The sequence below is a fragment of the Zea mays genome, chromosome 5 (genome assembly GCF_902167145.1).
Source record: "Zea mays cultivar B73 chromosome 5, Zm-B73-REFERENCE-NAM-5.0, whole genome shotgun sequence".
Classification (NCBI taxonomy): Eukaryota; Viridiplantae; Streptophyta; class Magnoliopsida; order Poales; family Poaceae; genus Zea; species Zea mays.
The window spans coordinates 41,340,465-41,366,104 of NC_050100.1; the positions used below are offsets into that span (position 1 = coordinate 41,340,465).

General features: G+C 46.4%; 2 protein-coding genes, 1 long non-coding RNA gene and 1 other non-coding gene across 6 annotated transcripts; 3 read left to right on the plus strand and 1 right to left on the minus strand.

The window, feature by feature from the left end:
• The first annotated feature begins 10,157 nt into the window (after nucleotides 1–10,157).
• LOC109939467 (uncharacterized) lies at nucleotides 10,158–10,533 on the plus strand. Its single transcript, XR_002261920.1, has 2 exons — nucleotides 10,158–10,220; nucleotides 10,419–10,533. It is a non-coding gene; the product is annotated as an uncharacterized lncRNA (long non-coding RNA).
• Nucleotides 10,534–10,812: 279 nt separating this feature from the next.
• TRNAK-UUU (transfer RNA lysine (anticodon UUU)) lies at nucleotides 10,813–10,888 on the plus strand. The gene has a single exon. It is a non-coding gene; the product is annotated as a tRNA-Lys (tRNA).
• Nucleotides 10,889–12,256: 1,368 nt separating this feature from the next.
• LOC100192551 (uncharacterized) lies at nucleotides 12,257–23,796 on the plus strand. 2 transcript variants are annotated; one of them, XM_035967669.1, is made up of 7 exons: nucleotides 12,257–12,692; nucleotides 13,083–13,103; nucleotides 18,331–18,448; nucleotides 19,033–19,092; nucleotides 19,175–19,234; nucleotides 19,329–19,405; nucleotides 23,298–23,796. In XM_035967669.1, the coding sequence occupies exons 1-7, from the start codon at nucleotides 12,414–12,416 to the stop codon at nucleotides 23,361–23,363; spliced, it is 681 nt and encodes a 226-aa protein (XP_035823562.1). In that variant the 5' UTR covers nucleotides 12,257–12,413; the 3' UTR covers nucleotides 23,364–23,796. The 2 variants fall into 2 exon arrangements, with proteins under 2 accessions (XP_035823562.1, NP_001354006.1); NM_001367077.1 differs by lacking the exon at nucleotides 13,083–13,103 and having other exon boundaries at nucleotides 12,393–12,692; nucleotides 23,298–23,502.
• On the minus strand, nucleotides 23,752–25,620 carry LOC100275339 (uncharacterized). Of its 2 annotated transcripts, XM_008683386.4 has the most exons (2): nucleotides 25,089–25,620; nucleotides 23,752–25,021 (listed from the first exon to the last, which is right to left on the minus strand). In XM_008683386.4, the coding sequence occupies exons 1-2, from the start codon at nucleotides 25,291–25,293 to the stop codon at nucleotides 23,856–23,858; spliced, it is 1,371 nt and encodes a 456-aa protein (XP_008681608.1). In that variant the 5' UTR covers nucleotides 25,294–25,620; the 3' UTR covers nucleotides 23,752–23,855.
• Between the last annotated feature and the right edge of the window lie 20 nt (nucleotides 25,621–25,640).

Sequence of the window (25,640 nt, forward strand, 5' to 3'; positions counted from 1 at the left end):
GATGATTTTCAAGAAAATTATATCATCCTTATCTACTAACTATTAAGGGGGCAGTGTACTAAATCTATTTTACATCTTGTCATCTACACGCGAAATCCATTTTTTCTATTGATGCACCTAGATACCAAACTCACCTATTTTGGTTGGAGTTGGGAGTTTTAGATAGGAGGAGCAGAGGGTGATCGAGGTGCAGATTAGGATGTGGCAGCAGGGGGTAAAGGACAATGTAGAGCAGATGAAGGACAAGCAGATTGCAACTGGCTCCATGCTGGCCTAATCCATTTGGTTGTGAACATGCTAAGTTTGCTGTTTATTGGAATCCGCCTTGAGCAGCAATTTGGATTTGGTAAGCTTTTAAAATCATTTTCATGGTACACCAATATTGATCCAACCATTCATTTCAGTTAAGTGTTCCAACCATTCGTCCTTCATGGTCATTTCACTGACACTGTTTTTCCTGCTTGCAAGTTCGCATTGGTGCAATATACCTACTGTCTGGTTTTGGTGGCAGCGTGTTGTCTGCACTCTTCCTACGGAACAACTACATCTCCGTTGGTGCTTCTGGAGCTCTATTTGGCCTGCTGGGATCCATGCTTTCTGAACTACTCATGAACTGGACTATATACTCCAACAAGGCCAGTATAAGTAATAAATGAATAACATTTTATTTTTTCCAGTTGATTGATAATCGCTTAGCTCATCTACTTAATTTGCTCTTGCAGGCGGCAGCTATAATAACACTTTTGTTTATTATTGCACTCAATTTGGCTATTGGGATACTACCTCACGTTGACAACTTTGCTCACATTGGTGGATTCGCGACGGGTTTCCTCTTGGGTTTTGTTCTGTTGGCAAGGCCTCAATTTAGCTGGATGGAAAGTCATGAGTTGCCACACACTAACCAACCTCCCAAGTGAAAGGGAATTAGGCTTACACCTAGTTCCCAAAAAATTTTGGTGGTTGAATTGCCCAACACAAATAATTGGACTAACTAGTTTGCCCAAGTGTATAGATTATACAGGTGTAAAAGGTTCACACTCAGCCAATAAAAAGACCAAGTTTTGGATTCAACAAAGGAGCAAAGGGGCAACCGAAGGCACCCCTGGTCTGGCGCACCGGACTGTCCGGTGTGCCACCGGACAGTGAACAGTACCTGTCCGGTGCACCAGGGGACTCAGACTCAAACTCGCCACCTTCGGGAATTTCCAGGGCGACTCGGCTATAATTCACCGGACTGTCCGGTGTGCACCGGACTGTCCGGTGCGACTCCGGAGCAACGGTCATCTCCGCGCCAACGGCTCTCTGCCGCGCATTTAATGCGCGCTCTGCGCGCGCAGAAGTCAGAATCGCCCATGCTGGCACACCGGACATCAAACAGTACCTGTCCGGTGTGCACCGGACACCCAGGCGGGCCCACAAGTCAGAAGCTCCAACGGTCATAATCCAACGGCAGTGATGACGTGGCAGGGGGCACCGGACTGTCCGGTGCGCACCGGACTGTCCAGTGCGCCATCGAACAGACAGCCTCCCAACGACCACTTTTGGTGGTTGAGGCTATAAATACCCCAACCACCCCACCATTCATTGCATCCAAGTTTTTCCACTTCTCAACTACTACAAGAGCTCTAGCATTCAATTCTAGACACACCAAAGAGATCAAATCCTCTCCAATTCCACACAAAGCCCTAGCGACTAGTGAGAGTGATTTGCCGTGATCATTTGAGCTCTTGCGCTTGGATTGCTTCTTTTCTTTCTCACTTGTTCTTGAGATCACAACTCCATTGTAATCAAGGCAAGAGGCACCAATTGTGTGGTGGCCCTTGCGGGGAAGTTTTGTTCCCGGCTTTGATTTGAGAAAAGAAGCTCACTCGGTCCGAGGGACCGTTTGAGAGAGGGAAGGGTTGAAAGAGACCCGGCCTTTGTGGCCTCCTCAACGGGGAGTAGGTTTGCAAGAACCGAACCTCGGTAAAACAAATCTCCGTGTCTCACTTGCTTATTCGCTTGGGATTTGTTTTGCGCCCTCTCTCGCGGACTCGTTTATATTTCTAACGCTAACCCGGCTTGTAGTTGTGTTTATATTTGTAAATTTCAGTTTCGCCCTATTCACCCCCCCTCTAGGCGACTATCAATTGGTATCAGAGCCCGGTGCTTCATTAGAGCCTAACCGCTCGAAGTGATGTCGGGAGATCACGCCAAGAAGGAGATGGAGACCGGCGAAAAGCCCACTACAAGCCAAGGGAGCACTTCATCGGAAGAGTCCCGCACCAAGAGGAAGGAGAAGAAGAAAATCTCCTCCAACAAAGGAAAGGAGAAGAAATCTTCTTCTCATCACAAAGAGAAGAAAGAAAAATCTTCTTCCCACAAGCCGCATCGGAGCGGTGACAAGCACAAGAGGATGAGGAAGGTGGTCTACTACGAGACCGACACTTCATCACCATCCACCTCCGGCTCCGACGCGGCATCCGTCACTTCTAAGCGCCAAGAGCGCAAGAAGTATAGTAAGATCCCCCTACGCTACTCTCGCATTTCAAAGCATACACCTTTACTTTCTGTCCCATTAGGCAAACCACCAACTTTTGATGGTGAAGATTATGCTAGGTGGAGCGATTTAATGCGATTTCATCTAACCTCGCTCCACAAAGGTATATGGGATGTTGTTGAGTTTGGTGCACAGGTACCGTCAATAGGGGATCAAGACTATGATGAGGATGAGGTGGCCCAAATCGAGCACTTCAACTCACAAGCCACAACAATTCTCCTCGCCTCACTAAGTAGAGAGGAATATAACAAAGTACAAGGGTTGAAGAACGCCAAGGAGGTTTGGGATGTACTCAAAACCGCGCACGAGGGAGACGAGCTCACCAAGATCACCAAGCGGGAAACGATCGAGGGGGAGCTCGGTCGGTTCCGGCTTCACAAAGGAGAGGAGCCACAACACATGTACAACCGGCTCAAGACTTTGGTAAACCAAGTGCGCAACCTCGGGAGCAAGAAGTGGGACGATCACGAAGTGGTAAATGTTATTTTAAGATCTCTCATTTTTCTTAATCCCACTCAAGTTCAATTGATTCGTGGTAATCCTAGATATACTAAAATGACCCCCGAGGAAGTTATCGGGCATTTTGTAAGTTTTGAGTGCATGATAGAAGGCTCGAGGAAAATCAACGAGCTTGGCGACTCATCCGAAGCCCAACCCGTTGCATTCAAGGCAACGAAGGAGAAGAAGGAGGAGTCTACACCAAGTCGACAACCAATAGACGCCTCCAAGCTCGACAATGAGGAAATGGCGCTCGTCATCAAGAGCTTCCGCCAAATTCTCAAGCAAAGGAGGGGAAAGGATTACAAATCCCGCTCCAAGAAGGTTTGCTACAAGTGTGGTAAGCCCGGTCACTTTATTGCTAAATGTCCATTATCAAGTGATAGTGACAGGGGCGACGACAAGAAGGGGAGAAGAAAGGAGAAGAAAAGGTACTACAAGAAGAAGGGCGGCGATGCCCATGTTTGTCGGGAGTGGGACTCCGACGAAAGCTCTAGTGACTCCTCCGACGACGAGGACGCCGCCAACATCGCCGTCACCAAGGGACTTCTCTTCCCCAACGTCGGCCACAAGTGCCTCATGGCAAAGGACGGCAAAAAGAAGGTTAAATCTAAATCCTCCACTAAATATGAATCCTCTAGTGATGATAATGCTAGTGATGAGGAAGATAATTTGCGTTCCCTTTTTGCCAACCTTAACATAGCTCAAAAGGAAAAATTGAATGAATTAGTTAGTGCTATTCATGAAAAGGATGACCTTTTGGATTCCCAAGAGGACCTCCTTATTAAGGAAAATAAGAAGCATGTTAAGGTTAAAAATGCTTATGCTCTAGAAATTGAGAAATGTGAAAAATTATCTAGTGAGCTAAGCACTTGCCGTGAGATGATTGACAACCTTAGGAATGAAAATGCTAGTTTAAATGCTAAGGTTGATTCACATGTTTGCAATGTTTCAACTTCAAATCCTAGAGATGAAAATGTTGATTTACTTGCTAGGATTGATGAGTTGAATGCTTCCCTAGCTAGCCTTAGAATTGAAAATGAAAAATTGTTTGCTAAGGCTAAAGATCTTGATGTTTGCAATACTACTATTTCCGACCTTAGAACTAAAAATGACATGCTACAAGCTAAGGTTGTAGAATTAAAATCTTGCAAACCCTCTACATCTACCGTTGAGCATGTATCTATTTGCACTAGATGTAGAGATGTTAACATTGATGCTATTCATGATCATATGACTTTAATTAAACAACAGAATGATCATATAGCAATATTAGATGCAAAAATTGCCGAGCATAACTTAGAAAATGAAAAATTTAAATTTGCTAGAAGTATGCTCTATAGTGGGAGACGCCCTGGCATCAAGGATGGCATTGGCTTCCAAAGGGGAGACAATGTCAAACTTAGTGCCCCTCCTAAGAGATTGTCTAATTTTGTTAAGGGCAAGGCTCCCATGCCTCAGGATAACGAGGGTTACATTTTATACCCTGCCGGTTATCCTGAGAGCAAAATTAGGAGAACTCATTCTAGGAAGTCTCACTCTGACCCTAATCATGCCTTCATGTATAAGGGTGAGACATCTAGCTCTAGGCAACCAACCCATGCTAAGTTGCCTAGAAAGAAAACTCCTAGTGCATCAAATGATCATGATATTTCATTTAAGACTTTTGATGCATCTTATGTTTTGACTAACAAATCCGGCAAGGTAGTTGCCAAATATGTTGGGGGCAAGCACAAGGGCTCCAAGACTTGTGTTTGGGTACCCAAAGTTCTTGTGTCTAATGCCAAAGGACCCAAAACCATTTGGGTACCTAAAGTCAAGAACTAAACTTGTTTTGTAGGTTTATGCATCCGGGGGCTCAAGTTGGATACTCGACAGCGGGTGCACAAACCACATGACTGGGGAGAAAAGAATGTTCTCCTCATATGAGAAAAACCAAGATCCCCAAAGAGCTATCACATTCGGGGATGGAAATCAAGGTTTGGTCAAAGGTTTGGGTAAAATTGCTATATCTCCTGACCATTCCATTTCCAATGTTTTTCTTGTTGATTCCTTAGATTACAATTTGCTTTCCGTATCTCAATTATGTCAAATGGGCTACAACTGTCTTTTTACTGATATTGGTGTCACTGTCTTTAGAAGAAGTGATGATTCAATAGCATTTAAGGGAGTGTTAGAGGGTCAGCTATACTTGGTAGATTTTGATAGAGCTGAACTCAACACTTGCTTAATTGCTAAGACTAACATGGGTTGGCTCTGGCACCGCCGACTAGCTCATGTTGGGATGAAGAATCTTCATAAGCTTGTAAAGGGAGAACACATTTTAGGACTAACAAATGTTCATTTTGAGAAAGACAGGATTTGTAGCGCATGCCAAGCAGGAAAGCAAGTTGGCACTCATCATCCGCATAAGAACATAATGACAACCGACGGGCCACTGGAGCTCCTACACATGGATCTATTCGGCCCGATCGCTTACATAAGCATCGGCGGGAGTAAGTACTGTCTAGTTATTGTGGATGATTATTCTCGCTTCACTTGGGTATTCTTTTTACAGGAAAAATCTCAAACCCAAGAGACCTTAAAGGGATTCTTGAGACGGGCTCAAAATGAGTTCGCCTTAAGGATCAAGAAAATAAGAAGCGACAACGGGACGGAGTTCAAGAATTTTCAAATTGAAGGCTTCCTTGAGGAGGAGGGCATCAAGCATGAGTTCTCTTCTCCCTACACGCCACAACAAAATGGTGTAGTGGAGAGGAAGAATAGAACTCTATTGGACATGGCAAGGACCATGCTTGATGAGTACAAGACTTCGGATCGGTTTTGGGCCGAGGCGGTCAACACCGCTTGCTACGCCATCAACCGGTTATATCTTCACCGAATCCTCAAGAAGACATCATATGAACTCCTAACCGGTAAAAAGCCCAACATTTCATACTTTAGAGTTTTTGGTAGCAAATGCTTTATTCTTGTTAAAAGAGGTAGAAAATCTAAATTTGCTCCTAAAACTGTAGAAGGCTTTTTACTTGGTTATGACTCAAACACAAGGGCATATAGGGTCTTTAACAAGTCCACTGGACTAGTTGAAGTCTCATGTGACGTTGTGTTTGATGAAACTAACGGCTCTCAAGTAGAGCAGGTTGATCTTGATGAGATAGGTGAAGAACAGGCTCCGTGCATCGCGCTAAGGAACATGTCCATTGGGGATATATGTCCCAAGGAATCCAAAGAGCCTCCACATGCACAAGATCAACCATCCTCCTCCATGCAAGCATCTCCACCGACTCAAAATGAGGATGAAGCTCAAGATAATGAAGTAGAAGATCAAGCAAATGAGCCACCTCAAGATGATGGCATTGATCAAGGGGGAGATGCAAATGATGAAGACAAGGAAGATGAGGAACCAAGGCCGCCACACCCAAGAGTCCACCAAGCAATCCAACGAGATCACCCCATCGACACCATCCTCGGCGACATTCATAAGGGGGTAACCACTCGATCTCGTGTTGCACATTTTTGTGAACATTACTCTTTTGTTTCCTCTATTGAGCCACACAGGATAGAGGAAGCACTTCAAGATTCGGATTGGGTGGTGGCAATGCAAGAGGAGCTCAACAATTTCACGAGGAACGAGGTATGGCATTTAGTTCCACGTCCTAACCAAAATGTTGTAGGAACCAAATGGGTCTTCCGCAACAAGCAAGATGAGCATGGTGTGGTGACAAGGAACAAAGCTCGACTCGTGGCCAAAGGGTATTCACAAGTCGAAGGTTTGGATTTCGGTGAAACCTATGCACCCGTAGCTAGGCTTGAGTCAATTCGCATATTATTGGCCTATGCTACTTACCATGGCTTTAAGCTCTATCAAATGGACGTGAAAAGTGCCTTCCTCAACGGACCAATCAAGGAAGAGGTCTATGTTGAGCAACCTCCCGGCTTTGAAGACAGTGAGTACCCTAACCATGTCTATAGGCTCTCTAAGGCGCTTTATGGGCTCAAGCAAGCCCCAAGAGCATGGTATGAATGCCTAAGAGATTTCCTTATTTCTAATGGCTTCAAAGTCGGCAAGGCCGATCCTACACTCTTTACTAAAGCTCTTGAAAATGACTTGTTTGTATGCCAAATTTATGTTGATGATATTATATTTGGGTCTACTAACGAGTCTACATGTGAAGAGTTTAGTAGGATCATGACACAGAAATTCGAGATGTCGATGATGGGGGAGTTGAAGTATTTTCTAGGATTCCAAGTCAAGCAACTCCAAGAGGGCACCTTCATTTGCCAAACGAAGTACACTCAAGACATTCTAACCAAGTTTGGAATGAAGGATGACAAGCCCATCAAGACACCCATGGGAACCAATGGGCATCTCGACCTCGACACGGGAGGTAAATCCGTCGATCAAAAGGTATACCGGTCGATGATTGGTTCATTGCTTTATTTATGTGCATCTCGACCGGATATTATGCTTTCCGTTTGCATGTGTGCAAGATTTCAATCCGACCCTAAGGAATCCCACCTTACGGCCGTAAAACGAATCTTGAGATATTTAGCTTATACTCCTAAGTTTGGGCTTTGGTACCCTCGGGGATCCACTTTTGATTTGATTGGTTATTCGGATGCCGATTGGGCAGGGTGTAAGATTAATAGGAAGAGCACATCGGGGACTTGCCAGTTCTTGGGAAGATCCTTGGTGTCTTGGGCTTCAAAGAAGCAAAATTCGGTCGCTCTTTCCACCGCCGAAGCCGAGTACATTGCCGCAGGCCATTGTTGCGCGCAATTGCTTTGGATGAGGCAAACCCTGCGGGACTACGGTTACAAATTAACCAAAGTTCCTTTACTATGTGATAATGAGAGTGCAATCAAAATGGCCGACAACCCCATCGAGCATAGCCGCACTAAGCACATAGCCATTCGGTATCATTTTATTAGGGATCACCAACAAAAGGGAGATATCGAGATTTCTTACATTAACACTAAAGATCAATTAGCCGATATCTTTACCAAGCCTCTTGATGAACAATCTTTTACCAGACTTAGGCATGAGCTCAATATTCTTGATTCTAGAAATTTCTTTTGCTAGCTTGCACACATAGCTCATTTGAATACCTTTGATTATATCTCTTTTATATGCTATGACTAATGTGTCTTCAAGTCTATTTCAAACCAAGTCATAGGTATATTGAAAGGGAATTGGAGTCTTCGGCAAAGACAAAGGCTTCCACTCCGTAACTCATACTTCGCCATCACTCCAAGCATCTCTCTATTCTTTGGGGAGAAATGAGAATTCAAAGCAAAAGGACTTCGTCTTTGGTATAATCTTAACTCATTTACTTATGACCAAAGGGGAAGATAGTACAAAAGGGCTCTAATGATTCCGTTTTTGGCGATTCATGCCAAAAAGGGGGAGAAAGGAGCCCAAAGCAAAAGGACCGCACCACCACCAATTTAAAAAATTTAGTGTTGAATATTTTCAATTGGTATCCTATTATGTTCAAAAGGGGGTGAAATAGTATTTCAAAAATTATATATCAAAACCCTCTTGAACACTAAGAGGTGGATCTCATTTAGGGGGAGTTTTGTTTTAGTCAAAAGAAAAGCATTTGAAACAGGGGGAGAAAATTTCAAATCTTGAAAATGCTTTGCCAAATCTTATTCATTTTCCTTTGACTATTTGCAAAAGATCTTTGAAATAGATTTATAAAAGAATTTGCAAAAACAAAACATGTGGTGCAAAAGTGGTCCAAAATGTCAAAAATAAAAGAAACATTCCATGCATATCTTGTAAGTAGTTTTATTGGCTAAATTTCAAGCAACCTTTACACTTACATTATGCAAACTAGTTCAATTGTACACTTCTATATTTGCTTTGGTTTGTGTTGGCATCAATCACCAAAAAGGGGGAGATTGAAAGGGAATTAGGCTTACACCTAGTTCCCAAAAAATTTTGGTGGTTGAATTGCCCAACACAAATAATTGGACTAACTAGTTTGCCCAAGTGTATAGATTATACAGGTGTAAAAGGTTCACACTCAGCCAATAAAAAGACCAAGTTTTGGATTCAACAAAGGAGCAAAGGGGCAACCGAAGGCACCCCTGGTCTGGCGCACCGGACTGTCCGGTGTGCCACCGGACAGTGAACAGTACCTGTCCGGTGCACCAGGGGACTCAGACTCAAACTCGCCACCTTCGGGAATTTCCAGGGCGACTCGGCTATAATTCACCGGACTGTCCGGTGTGCACCGGACTGTCCGGTGTGACTCCGGAGCAACGGTCATCTCCGCGCCAACGGCTCTCTGCCGCGCATTTAATGCGCGCTCTGCGCGCGCAGAAGTCAGAATCGCCCATGCTGGCACACCGGACATCAAACAGTACCTGTCCGGTGTGCACCGGACACCCAGGCGGGCCCACAAGTCAGAAGCTCCAACGGTCAGAATCCAACGGCAGTGATGACGTGGCAGGGGGCACCGGACTGTCCGGTGCGCACCGGACTGTCCGGTGCGCCATCGAACAGACAGCCTCCCAACGGCCACTTTTGGTGGTTGAGGCTATAAATACCCCAACCACCCCACCATTCATTGCATCCAAGTTTTTCCACTTCTCAACTACTACAAGAGCTCTAGCATTCAATTCTAGACACACCAAAGAGATCAAATCCTCTCCAATTCCACACAAAGCCCTAGCGACTAGTGAGAGTGATTTGTCGTGATCATTTGAGCTCTTGCGCTTGGATTGCTTCTTTTCTTTCTCACTTGTTCTTGAGATCACAACTCCATTGTAATCAAGGCAAGAGGCACCAATTGTGTGGTGGCCCTTGCGGGGAAGTTTTGTTCCCGGCTTTGATTTGAGAAAAGAAGCTCACTCGGTCCGAGGGACCGTTTGAGAGAGGGAAGGGTTGAAAGAGACCCGGCCTTTGTGGCCTCCTCAACGGGGAGTAGGTTTGCAAGAACCGAACCTCGGTAAAACAAATCTCCGTGTCTCACTTGCTTATTCGCTTGGGATTTGTTTTGCGCCCTCTCTCGCGGACTCGTTTATATTTCTAACGCTAACCCGGCTTGTAGTTGTGTTTATATTTGTAAATTTCAGTTTCGCCCTATTCACCCCCCCTCTAGGCGACTATCACCAAGTACAAAGCATACCAGTATATTTTGTGGGTTGTGGCACTCGTCTTGCTGTTAGTTGGGTAAGTAAATCCATATGGCTGGTTCAATATATTTGTTGTAGACATGTCTTTATGCGTTTATTAAACATATATTGCAGAAAACATGCTACAAAGATTCGTGATTCTGGACTAATGCTAAATTTTGGACGACCTATAAAGATGTTACTTGTTTTTGTGAAAGCTTGAAATAGCACTAATGTCAAAATTCTTGGGCCACAGGTTTGTGATTTCACTGGTGATGCTTTTCAAAGGGAAGAACGGGAACGATGGCTGCCATTGGTGCCACTACCTGAACTGCGTGCCAACATCCAAGTGGAAGTGTAACACCTAGACACCTCAGTTTTCTGTTACACTCGGGGGCAAAAATGTAGTATCCAGATTTACAAGACCATTCTCTATGTTTGTTTGTCTGTAGATATGAACAAGTTCTTTGTCGTTTACCGGTTTTGAGTTTCCTTGCCTATGTAAACTGCTTCGTTGAGCGTTTTATGTTTACAATTGGAGCTTGATAGCTGTTTTAAATTGCTCAATGGAAAACCAGTAGTTTTGATGCGCAGTTAATTGTGGCGTTTAAAGAAATAAAAAGAAGATAATTTTTTATCAAACACGTAACACCGTCCTAGTTCAGTGGTAGAGCGCGTGGCTTTTAACCACGTGGCCGTGGGTTCGTTCGATCCCCACGGACGACGGCACCAGTTACTTTTTTTGCATTTTTTTGCAGTTAGTTTATTCGCCTTTGGCTCATTCTTCATCTAATCCCTTCTTTTCTTCACTGTTCTCCCGCTTCATTAGGTAATATTGTTTAAATATGTTGCAAACTTTTACAATAATTTGTGCTTTATTTGAACTGATTATTGTGTTCGATCTTAATACATCTACCATGTAACCTGCAAAATCTATACTACTTCTCTACTAACTATTAAGAGTAGAGTGTAGACTGCCCCCGCCCTTATTTCCCTCCCGTCCACGGATCACGCGCACGCCTGCCACCCCCGCCGCGATTCCGCTCCACGCCCGCGGATCACGCGCACGCCCGCCACCCCCGCCGCGATTCCACTCCACACGCACGACCCGGTATGGAGAAAGCATGGGGCGGCGACAAGTTTGCATAGCACGCACGCAAGGACCAGGAAGGCAGTGCGTCTCCTCTCCGGTAAGCAACACTGCTTCTCCCACGAGAAAATCGCGCAGCAGGGGCACGTAGCTAGACCTAGCCTCGCCTCGCGCGCCGCAAATCTACAGACGGTCAAACGAGGGAACCAGTGAACCACCAAGCACGACGCTGGGGCCGAAGCGGAGAGATCCGGTAGGCTTGCGCGACCGCTCCGTGACGCCGGAGCCACACGCCAGCGGCGGAAAAGGGGGGGGGGGAACCCGCTCACCTTGGCGTCCGCGGGGCCGTGTGCGGCCGCAGCGGGGAGCGGCTGGTCCACCTGCATCTGGTCCGATGGATGGGCTGGACGCGCTAGCTGACAGCTTGTGTGTGCTATATAGTCGTCCGTTAGCTCCTTATATATATATATATGTACAACACTAGCAACTCAACTTAAATTCGCTGGAAGATTGTATTTATATGTACAACCATTAAAACGGTGTAGGCTAATGTCCAATTCTATTCTAATTTTTATAAACTTGCAAGCTATTATTTGTATCATGACCATTGTACACATGTATGTTTTTTTGTACGGTGCACTTGCATCTGTCTCTATTTCACTCTCTCACTTATCTGCTTTTTTATGCTTCTCTTTCGGATATACTATTGAACACATAGATAACGAGACATTTTGTCCAATATTTTGTATTGCGTTGCAACGCACGGACACCTAACTAGATGGGCTTCCGAGCAAACTTTCTCCAGACCCACAAGAAAATATACGATCCGATCAGATATGTATCGTGCTCATCCCAGCGTACTCCCGTTGCAATGCACGGACACACATCTAATAATTTCTATGATGCTCAGATTTTTCTAACAACCAGTTTTTTTTTCACAGTCAGATTTTTAAAAAAAACTCGTACAAAAATTTGAGACAAACAGGTGATGAAGATCCTGCTGTGAACATCCTGTTGTTATTGTTTGAGAGAAACGGAAGAAAAAGAAAAAAAATAGAGAGTAATTAAACCCCGTCGGACCCAAACCTCTGAAAGCCCCAAAACCTAAACCTAGCTTTTCGTCAGTACAACGCCTCCGCCGCTCCTTCCATTAGCTCAGACATGGTTCTCGGCCTCTACACCTTCGCCGACATCGACGCCGACGGAGCACCCCGCCTCGAGGTTGCCGATGGCGAGGAGTTCGTCCGTGTCGATCGCGTTGTCGAGCTTGCCCTCGGTCCCCGGGTGCTGAAGGCCCCTGGAACCCTTTACCTCACCACCAGGAGGGTGATTTGGGTCAGCGATGGCGGCGAGGGCTACGCTGTGGACTTCGTTGCCATCTCGCTCCACGCCGTGTCGCGTGATCCCGAGGCGTATCCATACCCCTGCATCTACACACAGGTCGGTTCGCGACCTCCTGGATGTCTTCTGATTCGGGGGATAGTTTGATGCCCGTTTCTGGTGATGAATGTGAACTTCGTCGTGTTATATAGATGCATATTTCTCGAAAATGCAAGCTTTGGCTGGGTTCACGGCACATATAAGTACATAAAGTTGTTGTTTTCCTAACCGTCTTAATTGAAAGACAAAGCTCTTGCCACTCCTTCAAGGGAAAAAAAAACTTCATGGGCTGGGTCAAAAATTAACTGAATTGAGGGGTTTGGATTCAGGCAAATGTAGAGCGTACCTTCTATTTGATTGCAAGAGTAAATGGATATGAGACATTACATTATGCATCCATTGCTATGATATGAAATTAAGTATTGATTGGCAGTTAATGGTAACATGCAGATTGGAGTGATGCACGTGAAGGTAAGTGTTCTAAATGGTTCTGGTTAGTCATAATGCTACTAGTTTATTTCACATGAGAGTTCGTTTATGCTGATTTTGGATGTTATTTGATATTACAATTGTGATGTTCATTTGGCAAGTACGTTTTACTCGTAGCTCTTTTGTTTTGTCTATTGTATTTTATTTTTGAACATTGTAGTTCTAGCTTTTGATTTGCACTTCTTGCATAGAAGGAAGTTTCAATATGTTGTAATGTCTATCTTTTCTTTCTATAAAACATAAGTTTTTGGTTTCTATAAATAAAAGGGCTGACTATTGTGTTAAATGTTCACTTGGTATATGGGGAGCCTTATAGATTTGGGAGGACCATTCCAATTACACGCGAGCTATTTTTCTTTGGTCCATGTGTACCAGTGTATTATCATCTTTTCATGTCTTTCCTCTTTTTGTGATGATTCTTCGGGCCTGGTGGGAGTGGGACTACTTCACACTAAAATTCCACCTTGGAGAGGTAACTGAGGTGCTTGCCTTAGAAGTTGGCTCAAACTTCAGCAATGGGAGGTTTTGCTGAGAATGGTATGCCCTCCCGGGTTTTTTCATGTATACTATCTGGTTGTAACTTTGCATTTGTAAGTGTTTCCCAACCAAAACATATTTTTAACTTAAAAAGAACTGTTTGCTAAGTTTTTTTCTTGGTTTTTTAATCTTTTTCTGCTTGTGGTTGGTACAAGATTCTTTCTTATTTTTTCTTATTAATGGTTTGTTTTTGAAGTGAACTAAGTGGGCATAGACCAAGAACTATTGTTTGTTTATTCTTTATTAACTATATTCATGTGATTCTAAAGCGCCCATCATAGCTTTGGTATAGCTCTGCTATAGCTTTTTACACGAGCCAATCTTTTTAGCTTCAATGACACCCTTTTCAGAGGACAGGAGCTCTGAACTGGCAGGTTCCAAGATGCAGCCACCACCTCCAGAAACCCAGGGAATTCAAGCCAAAAACTCTTGAAGTGGAACCATCGCTTCCCCATGCAGACCTCTCTGACTTTGAGGGTTAAGGGACAATGATATGAAGATGTGGTAGCATTACTATGAAGAGAAGCATCCAAAAATAAATCCTCCCAACTGCTTGTGCGGAATACATGGTCCAACTTAACAAGAGTGGGATCATTCCTCTGATTGGACCAAGTATATCTCCTTCCCTTCAATGGAACTTCCTTCAGATTCAAGGAATTAACAAGTCCACGGAAGCTACCCAGCATAGCCCTGTTTATATTGGGATCGTTCTTGTCTTCCTCCCTATAAATCAGATTAAAATCACCACCAATGATCCACAGTCCCTCACATTCATCTCTGATCTCTCTTAATTCTTGAAGGAAAGATGGCTTAAGATTGTCCTGATGAACCACCAGCAATCACCATTCCCTTCCTGGAATTGAACTGAAACAAAAAACTGCTTGATAACTGAAGCCACTGAAGAAAAAGCCCCATCACGCCAAGATATCAACACTCCTCTGGTTCCAACATCTGGGCTATATACAAAATTACTAAACCCGGACCCAAGAATGGAAAGAATATCAAAGTCTGAAATAGAACACAATTTGGTTTCCTGCAGGCAAACGATTGAAGGCCTAATATCGACCACCAGATATTTAACTGAGTCTCTTTTCGCATGGTCATTCAGACCTCTTGCATTCCATATCAGAAAACAGCTAGACTCCATATAAAAACAAATGGAAGACTACCAGCATATCACCAAAAACAGCACCTAAACAGGTCTGTCTTGAGGAAACACCCAGCCAAATAGAGCTGCCAACGCAGCAATGTGATTGCTAGAGAGCCCAATATCAAATAACTTCACATACTTTCTGGCGTCCTGGAGGGAAATAACTTCATTAACATCACAGAAACCTAGATGCCTGCAGACCTGGGCAGCCGATTCGAATTCGAGCTCTGGAGGGAATTTGACCACCCTCCTGCTTCGCCTGGGCTGAAAATTACTTGGTAGGGTCTTTTTCCTTCTCTTGATAGTCTGTGGAGGTGGCAGCAAGCCATCAACTGGCTTAGTGACCATACTTTGGAACTCCTTCAAAGGTGAGGAAATTTCACAAGATACATCCAGAGCTAGCTACACTAGGATGTCATCATGATCAGGCATAGTCAGAGACCTTCTTCTGGAATAGACTTTGAAACATGGTGGCTTCGCTCTCCAACTGGCTGACCCAAACAATACACCAGTCGTCGAACTCTTCACCCTGGAAGATTCCTTAACAACATCTTGCTAGACGACCCCAATCAACAGACAAGAAGAATCTTTGTCATTGCAACTCACAGCAGCAATCTGTTCAGACATAATCGAAGTATCCAAGCCAACCTCCTGACCTTCCACCGGTACAACGACCATTTCAGCAGGGGCACCAGAATCCATATGTGATCCCACCGGTTTAGATACTAAAGGTCAGCCTCCCCAACAGCAATACCAGATTCGAAGCGAGACTGATACACTATAAAATGAGCATTTGGTCCCACTAGAGCAGGGGCCATAACAACATGTAGCACCTTGACGCCCAGGGTAGACACCTTCGGACAAGAATTCAAAAAGTCAGGAACACCAGGCGCCGCCAACTCCTCAACCGAAACATGTGGGAGAGCAGGGGCATCAACTGGTCCAGTCAATGAAACCGAAGAGACACGCCTAGGAAAAACAGGTGCCGCCAATGCACCCACTGAGGTTGATGGGCAGCATGAATCATCTGAAGGTCCATGCATCGGCGCCGATTGAATGGCCCAGCCGCTAGTGCACCGAGGCCTGAGCAGATGAGGCCTGATGGCCCAGCAGCCGTGGCCGCCGTTCACGACGATCTTGATCCCGACCATCATTAGAGAGATCCGGTGGAGGTAGAGGAGGTTGCTCCTCCCCCAGGACACCCTTCGGTCGAAGCTTAGTAACCAGGTTCCCGGATCGATGGGATCGATGAACGGGAACGTGGTACACGGTACGCTACTAAAACTAGGATTTAACACTACTGGAACGAGATTGTTCCCACGTTCTCGGAACGGAACGAACGTTCCCGGAACGAGGAACGTGGCCAAGTTCCCGGTTCCCGGTTACTAAGGGTCGAAGAACCTTCACCGTCACAGGGAACACCAACGAACGTGGAACCCAATCCCCGTCCTCGCCAAGGACCGCTGGCTCCACAGCATGGAGGCCCAACACCTCCGGCAGCCGATTAGGAGAGTGGCACCATGCCTTCAACTTGATAACAGACAGAATGAACCAAGCAGAGCCTCCATCGTCTCAATTCCCCAGAGGTGAGCAGGAACACCCTAGAGCTCAATGTCGATTAGGGAAGGCATGACACTGCTACCGGAAGCAAAAGCTTGACGAGACCACCTCTTAACATGCATCCGGAGAGGAGGGACGTGAAGTGGTGCTCCCCCATTGAAGACTCGAATAGCTAGGTCCTCTGAAGGGAAGAAGAGGAAGGAACCTGACGCAACATTACGTAGGTGGAGCGCATCAGCGTCAAGGTCAAACCTCAAGGCGAGCGCATCCCGGACCTCGCTGGCGCGACCAGAGCCCTTCTGTCCAATAACGCTGACGATGAGAGCACAATGAAGCTCAATATCAGCACGATCGATCTTCCCAGAACGCCCAATGATTCTCAAAGGTCGAGCATCATCCAAAGCAGTAGGCGACGAATTCTTCAATGATAGCAGCAATGGAACGCTGCCGGCCACGCCATGATCGCCAAGTCCATCACCAGCCTTGATCCTACGCTTTCGCTGTCCGCGACGAGTATGTCGCTTCCCACCATCAGTGGTAGCGGAACCACCCAACGCTGAGCCGCCCGCCATGGCATGCTCCGCACTAGCGCCTGCCGGGACTTCCTTGGAGACTCGCCGCCACATCAACTTGCGCCTAGGAACGACCTAGACTGTCTGCCGGTGTGGGCACACGTAAACACGGTGCCCCGGCAGCCGACAGAGGAAGCACCGTACACGGTTCCGACACCTCGCCGCTCGGTGATAAAAAAAGAATCAATTGAAGCATCTTACCCGCAGATCAACAGGAACGGGCCTGGGAGCTGGCTTGGAAGGGCAGCGGGCTAAGCGACGAGCTCGATGACCTTCCACCTTCACCCAACTGTCATCACCATTCCCTTCCTCGAGACGAGAAACAAGGGACTGTGAAGACACCAACACATTCTTATAGGCCGCACCGTCTTCACACCAACGTTGCGCCTTCGATCGCCCACCGCATCGAGAAACAAGGGAGGGACCTGTCGACGCTAGTGAGGGGGAGGGGAGTGGCCATCGAACCCGGAATAGGCACCGACGTGGGGCTAGTGGAGGTAGGGGAAGAGGCGTCGGTGGGAGAGGAGAGGTCCAGGGGTGGGAGAGGAAGCGTCGCCATTCAATAAAAATTACAACTACAAAGCCTTCAAAATAAAATCCTTGAAAGAATCTAATGCACTTATTGTTGTGTCACAGTACTGAAGTATTGGGGAGGGAGGAGATGGCGGCTGAATGTCCATGGAGGTGATGGTTAAGAGAGCAGGGAGGGGCAGAAGCTGAAAAAACAGAAGAGAGCTTGGTTAGTTGGCTAATGGGTGTCTAGCTCAATTGGGTGTTTAGGGTTTAGGGTTTTTAGCTCAATTGGGTGTCATTTACTTCTAAAATATGTCTTAAGTTTGCTAATGGGTGTCTAGCTCAATTGGTTAGTTGGCCTCAATAGCACTCAGGTCCTGGGTTTGACTCCTGGGAGCGAATTTTAGGCTGGAGCTATAAAAATCCCCTACCTCCCTGTGTGGGAGCACCTTGGCCTGTGATAACGGTGTGGCCCAACCTGGGGGTTGCGGCAGTGGTCGCTGGCCCATTTTACAGTCTGCTCCACGGGTGAGGCTGGGGTTCAGCAGTTTTCTCGACTGAGATCTTAGTGAAATACCGTGGGACAGTCTTACCCCCACTGTCAGAGTTTTTAAATATGTCTCAAGTTTCAAACCGATTGAACTTGTCTGAGCCACTGTACAATGACATCTTGAGGAAAGACTAATCTCTATCTGTACGCAATGTCAGTAGTATTTGTATAATAAAATGTATAATTGCAAAACTCCGACATGCATTGCTGATATGCATATCCTGTGACCTGTGAATCAATTTTGGGCCTCCAGTATGATGCTCTTGTGCTAACTAATTTGCATTATGTTTCTGTATTAACTGACCCCCCTTTCATTGGATTGTGAAGATCGAGACGGAAGCTATTTCTGACGAGGAGTCTGATGTGTCAGATTCTGAAACAAATGGAGAACTCGAGCTCTCAAAAGTTATGGAAATGCGCATCATACCTTCAGATCCTGGTCAATGTATCCTTTTGCAAGTTGTCTTGTCAAGATCCTTGTTTTTAAGAAATGATTGCGTATGATGGTAGTATACCTGATTTAGAATTCATACAAATATAATTATTAAATTATTTTGTAATTCATTTTTTTTTGACATTATTCCACATGTTAATTTTTGTGTTCTTATATGGCTAGTGACTAGAGATTGTTACCAAACTTAAGGGTTACCTCTTTAACTTATTCACTTGTCGCAAATACTACTGTTGTCATTCTAGTTTGGGCTCTCACTGACCCGTGGTCTGTACTGTATCGTAGCAGTTGATTAAAAATGAGCGTACTTGCATAATCTAGAGTAAACATGTTACTCTTCTTTTATTTACTGAGGAGCGCTTCCAACTTGCGGTGAGGCTCTAGACACCTTTGTCATTTTGCTGCTGTCCAATTTCTTCCCTATGTAAGACTTCCTGCAAACAAGTGTCTTTACTAGGGCTGATATTTGTTTCTTTTCCTTCTGTATGCACTAAGTTATGTCAACTAAACCACTTGTGCAATTACTCGAACAATTTTGTTATTCCTGTTGCATCTTGGATCCTTGATGGACTTTTCAGTGGATGAACTCTTTGAAGCATTCTGCAATTGCGCTGAGCTTAACCCTGATCCTAGTGCTGGTAACTAATGCCACATGCCCATAATTTTTTATATCCTTGAACTGTAGTATTTTCATGTGTTCTTAGAATTGGCACTTAACAGAGAGTGATGAAGAACATGGCTGGGTTCATGGTGATGAGGGTTATGAAGATACGGTAGATGGTAAACATTCTTAATTTCTTATGTAATTCTGTATCTGTTGCATGTTTTCCCACATATCTTTAACATAACATTCCTTTATTTGTCTTGCATTCAGGAAGCGACACTGAGTTTTCAGATGTCAACCCAATTGGTCAAACTGGTGAGCAGGATATTAACCATGCTGTAATCGAGGTAGGCAGTCATTTAAATGATTGGTGTGTTTTGCATGACTAAATTAAATAGCCAATTGGATTCTTTGTTCATATATTCTTTTATTAAAACTAATGTTGCATATGGTGAGTGCAAGAAAACTCTTAGCGTGTGTTTGGTTTGGAGATGTAGTTAGATGAGATGAATTCGACCTAATTTTTAAGGATGAGATGTGTTAGCATACTGTGTATGTTAAGTATATCAAGGCCCATATATTGTAGGCCCATATGGCCTATGAAGACAAGACACTATATATATCCATGTTCTCTCCTACGGAAGAGGTCTGCCTCTCTCAAATCCTCTCCACTTCGAAGAGGGTGGAAAGGAGAGGAAGGAGTCCGAAAAGACATCCATATGTGATAAAGAATGAGATTTCACATCTATTGCATAGAGGATGGTTACATATATAGACCCAGGGAACCCTAACCCTAATGGTCCAACAACCCACATACATGGATAATATGGGAACACATAGGGCTGGAAACGAGCCGAGCCGAGCTCGACTCAGTTCGGCTCGACTCAGCTCGAAGTTGGCTCGCGAGCTCGGGCTCGTCTCGCGAGCCACACTATGATAAATATTATTGCATAAATAATTTAAAAAATATAAATGTGGAATATACAATCATCATTTAATATTATGAGTAATCTAAATTATGAAATGTCATAAATTCATCATCAAAAGCTAAGAAACAATCCTATTATCCATAGAATTATCCAATATCCATTGCAATTTTGTAAATTAATTAATTTGGCATAGATCGCGAGCTGGCTCGCGAGTCTGATCGGCTCGACTTGGCTCGCTCCTTCGACGAGCTTGAAAAACAGGCTCGGCTCGGCTCGCCCGAGGCTCGCGAGCCGCTTCGAGCCGAGCCACTCCGAGCTCGAGCCGACTCGCGAGTCTCGAGCTTTTTTTCCAGCCCTAGGAACACACTAACATCCCCTCGCAGTCACAACGGGAGCACAACAAACGATGAGACTGGAGAAGCTGAAGGTAGGAGCCGACAAGCTGAAATCCCCCTGCAATCACAGCGACGTGAGGGTGCGAATGTTGTGGCTGAAGTAGAGACTGATGTGCACTCCATGTAGATGATAGCCCCTGAAGCCTGAATGCCGAGGCAGCTGAAGTTGAGGTGGTCGTAGCTGACAAGGGGCAGCGCTGGTCCGAAGTCATTGTGGCGAGTAGACGATAGCGCAAAGCCCAACTGTGTCCTCCATCGAAGAGGGGAGAACTTCGGACGACATGCCAAAAGAGAGAAAGGGCGACACATCCTGAAGGGTGGTGGACGGTGTTGGGCTTAGAACGTGAGCAAGCTAGACGAAGAGTAGGCACGAGTGACTCCACCGCCCGGGAGGGCGACAGATCCGATGAAGATAGCTGGACCACGAGCGACGCTGCTGCGACTTGGAGACACGCAACATCAACCTCGTTCTTCGGAGGGGTCGACGTTTGAGCGTCAACGGTCGGCGGGGTGACTGAACAAAAAAAGACAATGGTGGCATCATGGGCCTTCTTGCTTCTTCCCTCGTCCGGTCGACGAGGAGCCCTGCCAGGGAGGCTGACGGTAGCGCGTGCGCCTGCGTCGGTTAGGGTGGTTGTGCCCGCTAGAGGGGTCGTGTTGGCCTCTAGCCAGGGGAGGCGGCGGCGGCGGAACCAGCGGGGAAGGCTGCGACAGCGACAGATTTAGCCATGAAGACGGTGGATCCGGCCGGAAAGGCCGCGACAGTGACAGATCCAGCTGTGGTGGTGACGAATAAAGGGGAGGGCGGTGGGGCGGGTACAACCCAGGGGGAAACAACACCGACGACGGGAAAAGCTTGAAGGGGGCTACGCGGGTGCCGGGGTTGGACTAGAGCATGATCTGCTCGAGCAAGGACGACAACGAGCAAGGACGACAACGACGTGAACAACGCAAGCGGTAGCTCGACGGTGGCCAAAGCAGCTGAAGATGGAGAGCGTCCGGAGGTGCGACAGGCCGCACAGTGAGGCGAGGTAGTGACGTCGGGGCCCAAGTTGAGGCGGATGGCGTGGAGCATGTGCGCGTCGTCGGATGCTAGCTCGCACTGCAGGCTTGGCCACGACGTGTCGGTGCAAGGCCGTTGGCAGTGTTGCGGCCACGTCGGTTCACCGAGGAGGTCCGCCATCACCCAGAAGATGGCTGCCAGCTCTACCCTCGGCAGCGCCGGCGCCAACGCGTTCCCTCTGACGGGCAGCACGTTGGGCATTGACTTCGCGGGCGCGGCGTGGAGGTGGAGCAAGACGGCAAGGAGAGCACGCTGGGGGAGAACATGCCGGCAGGCCCATCCGCGCCGGCGAGGGAGAGGCCTGGCGGCGGTCGGCGGGGAGGGAAGGCTGGCGACTGTTGGAAGCGGAGGGGTGGAGGGGCTGCCCTCGGGAGGGAAGGACGAACCTCTCGGGGACAGAGGCACGGAAGGCCCTGGTGGCTACTGAGGGTGACAGGGGAAACGATTGCTGAGGGTGGGAGGGAGGGAAGGAAACCTAATCTGATACCATGATAGAGATTGAGATTCCACATCTATTGCATAGAGGATGATTACATATATAGACCTAGGGGAACACTAACTCTAATGTGCGAGCAGCCCACATACATGGATAATATAGGAACACCCATTCTAACAATATACCTAAATTCATGAGAAGTTACAAAGTGTAAAAGATGAGTTGCACCAAATTGGTTGAAGGTGGAATGCATGTTCCTTCAATCGAATAACCTAGTAAAGCACATTGCCAATAATTGCATCTTAGGGAAAGACTTGAATACAATGGAAGTTGAGTAGTCAGTAACCTTTGGAAGCATATACCTTGGAGGTTCTCTAAACACGGGGAGGGGACACAAATGCAGAGATGCCCGAATGGACATTGTTCATCTATCTATAGGCTCAAACTAATATACATCTTTGTATGAAATTACAGTTCTACCCTTCCTATTACATAAATGTTGCTCATAGAAATAGAAGTGCAGTTTCATCATTCGATGTCCTTGACGTGCCGTACGGCGCTTTGAAGATTTGAGAGCTTCAGCTTATATCCATCTGAAGCTTCAACTTCCTCCATGATCCGAAGCTCCCTTGTGCTTTGAACTTGATTCTGTTTGTTACCCTGAAATTGTAAACTAGACAATCCCTTGTTAATATGGACCTTCGGTCAGGGCTCTCCCCAACACACTATTTCTTCTTTGATCTGGCAGCCTGAGCTGTCCTTATATGTTTGGTTGTCACTGCCTTTAATTTGTTTAATGTTTGTTTCGTCTTCATATCTTCTGCTACCTACCATAGGTCGATTGTTGTGAGAACATGTTTGCAGAACTATAGTTTAGGAAGTTGCTAACATTTTAAGATCTAATTAGAATCTAATTCCCGAGTATTTTCTTAAATGAACCAGAGCAGAACATGTTATTTAGGCTGAACTGATGCTAACTTGGTTGTGGGTCTGGATGTGTCTGCCCACGCACCCCCTGTTCAAGAGTGTTATTTGGGTGCTATTTTGCAATTTCTGAATTCCCTACTGTATTGGCATGCAGTATATTTATGAAGGCATATACATATTTGTTTTAGCTCTTGATTTATGTCTATATTCAACTAGATGATGAATGTAGACATATATATAGAACACATACACCAACCCATTAAAAAGTCAACGAATTTTAGTTTGGGACAGAGGGAGCATCATCTATGAACCTGATGGAAATACTTCATCAGGACTGTAATATTTGAAGTTCAGATATAGCCTCCCTTGGTAGCCTAAGCCATTGGATCTGGGTCCTTCGACGTTTCCAAGTTGATTGGTAACGCAACTGATATATATTTTCGATCTTTCCAAGTTGATTGGTAACGCAACTGGTATTTATATGTGCAGCTCCAGATCAATGACCAACGTTTTGAGGACGCGGTAGATGAGGAGAGTCACAGGAACGGGAACTAGGGACCATGTGAATTGGTCGTCGTCGATGCAGCATACTTGTCTGTAAAGACTTCACTTTTCTCATGTTGTCAGATCATGTGGACCAACTTGAATGGCAACAATGGGGGATAACGAGCTTTATTATATGAGTTGTGCCTGTACCATACGTGCATGACCATCTATGGTCATATGACTACTGACTAGTATTTTAGAGGGCGAGGGGGTGCAAATCGATACCCGGCCTTGTGCAACACATTTTCCTTAGCAAAAGAAAAAAAATGTTGTTTGGCCAAGTAAAATTGTAGTGTTGAAGGGTCGAAAGTGGAGAGGTGTAAAGTTGGTTAGTTCCACATCGCACTATTTCTGTCTGAGTGTCTCTCTTGAAACAGTAAACAACACCACTCCTGTCTGGTTTTGTAAACAACATTCCAGCAGTAGCTTGCAAACTGTTCAATAATCACTGTAGCTAGATGTCTGAAAACAGTACATCCGACATGTAAATACATTGTGTTATCAGAAAGGCACTGCTTGGCGCTTCCTGCCTGACAAGCTATGTCCTTGAGGCATGTCTGCGGTGCAATCTGGAACGAAGTTGATGAATGAAGTATAAGGGGGTAACCTTGATTTCCACGTCAGCAGACTAAATTCTCCTTTGGGCCTAACAGAAGGATCTAACAGTAGCTCTCCAAACGCCACCTTTGGTAGATCATTGACAACTCGAGAGTAAGCCTTGCTACTACCTCTACTAGTACAAGGTATCATGCGAAGGTGACCAATACCAGCAGGGCTCGGAACGACGAACTCCGTTATGTCCACCTCACGGCCTTGCTCCAGGAGCAGCTTCGGTTGCTGCCCGTAGGCGCAGAGGTTCTTCTCGACCACTCTTCTGCACCTGTTCAGTATCGACAGCCAGACCTGAGCGTTCAGGTTTCTTCTCAGCACATCAGCCAACGCGTTCGCTGCGACAAGCGATCCACCCTGGTGCAGTTCCTTAGCAAACCCCTCTGCTATGTGCACTAGCCTTGGATGCTCGCCCGGGTCCGCGGCTTGGAACGCCAGGTTCTTGAACAGGTACCAGAACTCCTCGTACGACAGAGCGCCGAGAAAGATTGGTGGTCTTGCTGACCCACCAAACCTTGCTACTGATCTTGCATGCTTGGCTATGACGATCACCTTGCTTCCTGCACTAGCCGCTCTCGCCACGAACGAGTAGAACGCGTCCCATTCCTCGTCGCCTACGTCCGAGACAAGCTCGACAACTACGAGTGACGATACCCCCAGCAGCATGGCCTTCTCATGGTGGACGGTGTTCAGGAGGAAGTCGTCTCCTCTCAGATGGAGCACCGAAGCGAATTTCGAGCGCACCCTGTCGTCGGCGCACACGTGGGCGACCAGAGTTTTCTTCCCGGCCGCAAGAGCGCCGACGATTGGGAGGACGGGAGGCGGTGCGCCGTCGTCGCCTGGCTGCTGCTGCAGCAAGAAGTTGAGGAGCCTTTGCTTCTCGGCGTGTCGGCCAAACATGATACTCCCGAGGTAGAGGTACGCGTCGTAGGGCCGACGGGACAGGCGCTCACACCCGCACAGAAGCGCGACGAACTCTGCGCTGTTCGCCATGGCTGTTTCCAGGTTCTCCAGTGCGGCCTGTGCCTTGCCCTCCCCTTTCGCCGCCGGAGCAAGAACTGCGCGGCGACGTTTGAGACGTCGAGTGGCGGAAGAGGAGCAGGCTGGTGAGTCGTCGTCGCTAACCTCGTCGTCGAGCTGGAATCTCAGGGCGTCCAGCGCATGGTAGCCCTGGTACATGGCCTCCGACAGCACCTTCAGCTGCGTCAGCATCCCGGAGTTGGTGATGTGCCGTGCATCTGCCTCCTCGACGACGGTGTGAGACCTCATCAGGAGGTGCCGCAGCCTCTCCCGCTTCTCCTCCGATCTTTCGTAGCTTGAGGAGCAGCATCTGTTCAACGCGAAGGAGATGAACCGGCTGACGAGCTCACCTGCAACCGCAGCTATGGCAGATTCCATGGACTACTCACTTCGTAGAGGATTGAAGAATGGACAGGTAACCTCATACATAGCTAGCTAGCTGTGATGTGAATGGATTGAATTGTCCAGAAACTGGAAGCCTAGCTCATATCGATGCATACATTTGCTTTTACAATTTGGCCTCCATTATTCAGGTCTCCTTTACCACGCGCTCTGATAATGTGTTTGACTTGAGGTTAAAATAGGATGAGTCGAGAACGACACCGTCCTCTCCATTTTTTGAGATCACGCTGTCACCAAAAATTACTCTGTTATTTA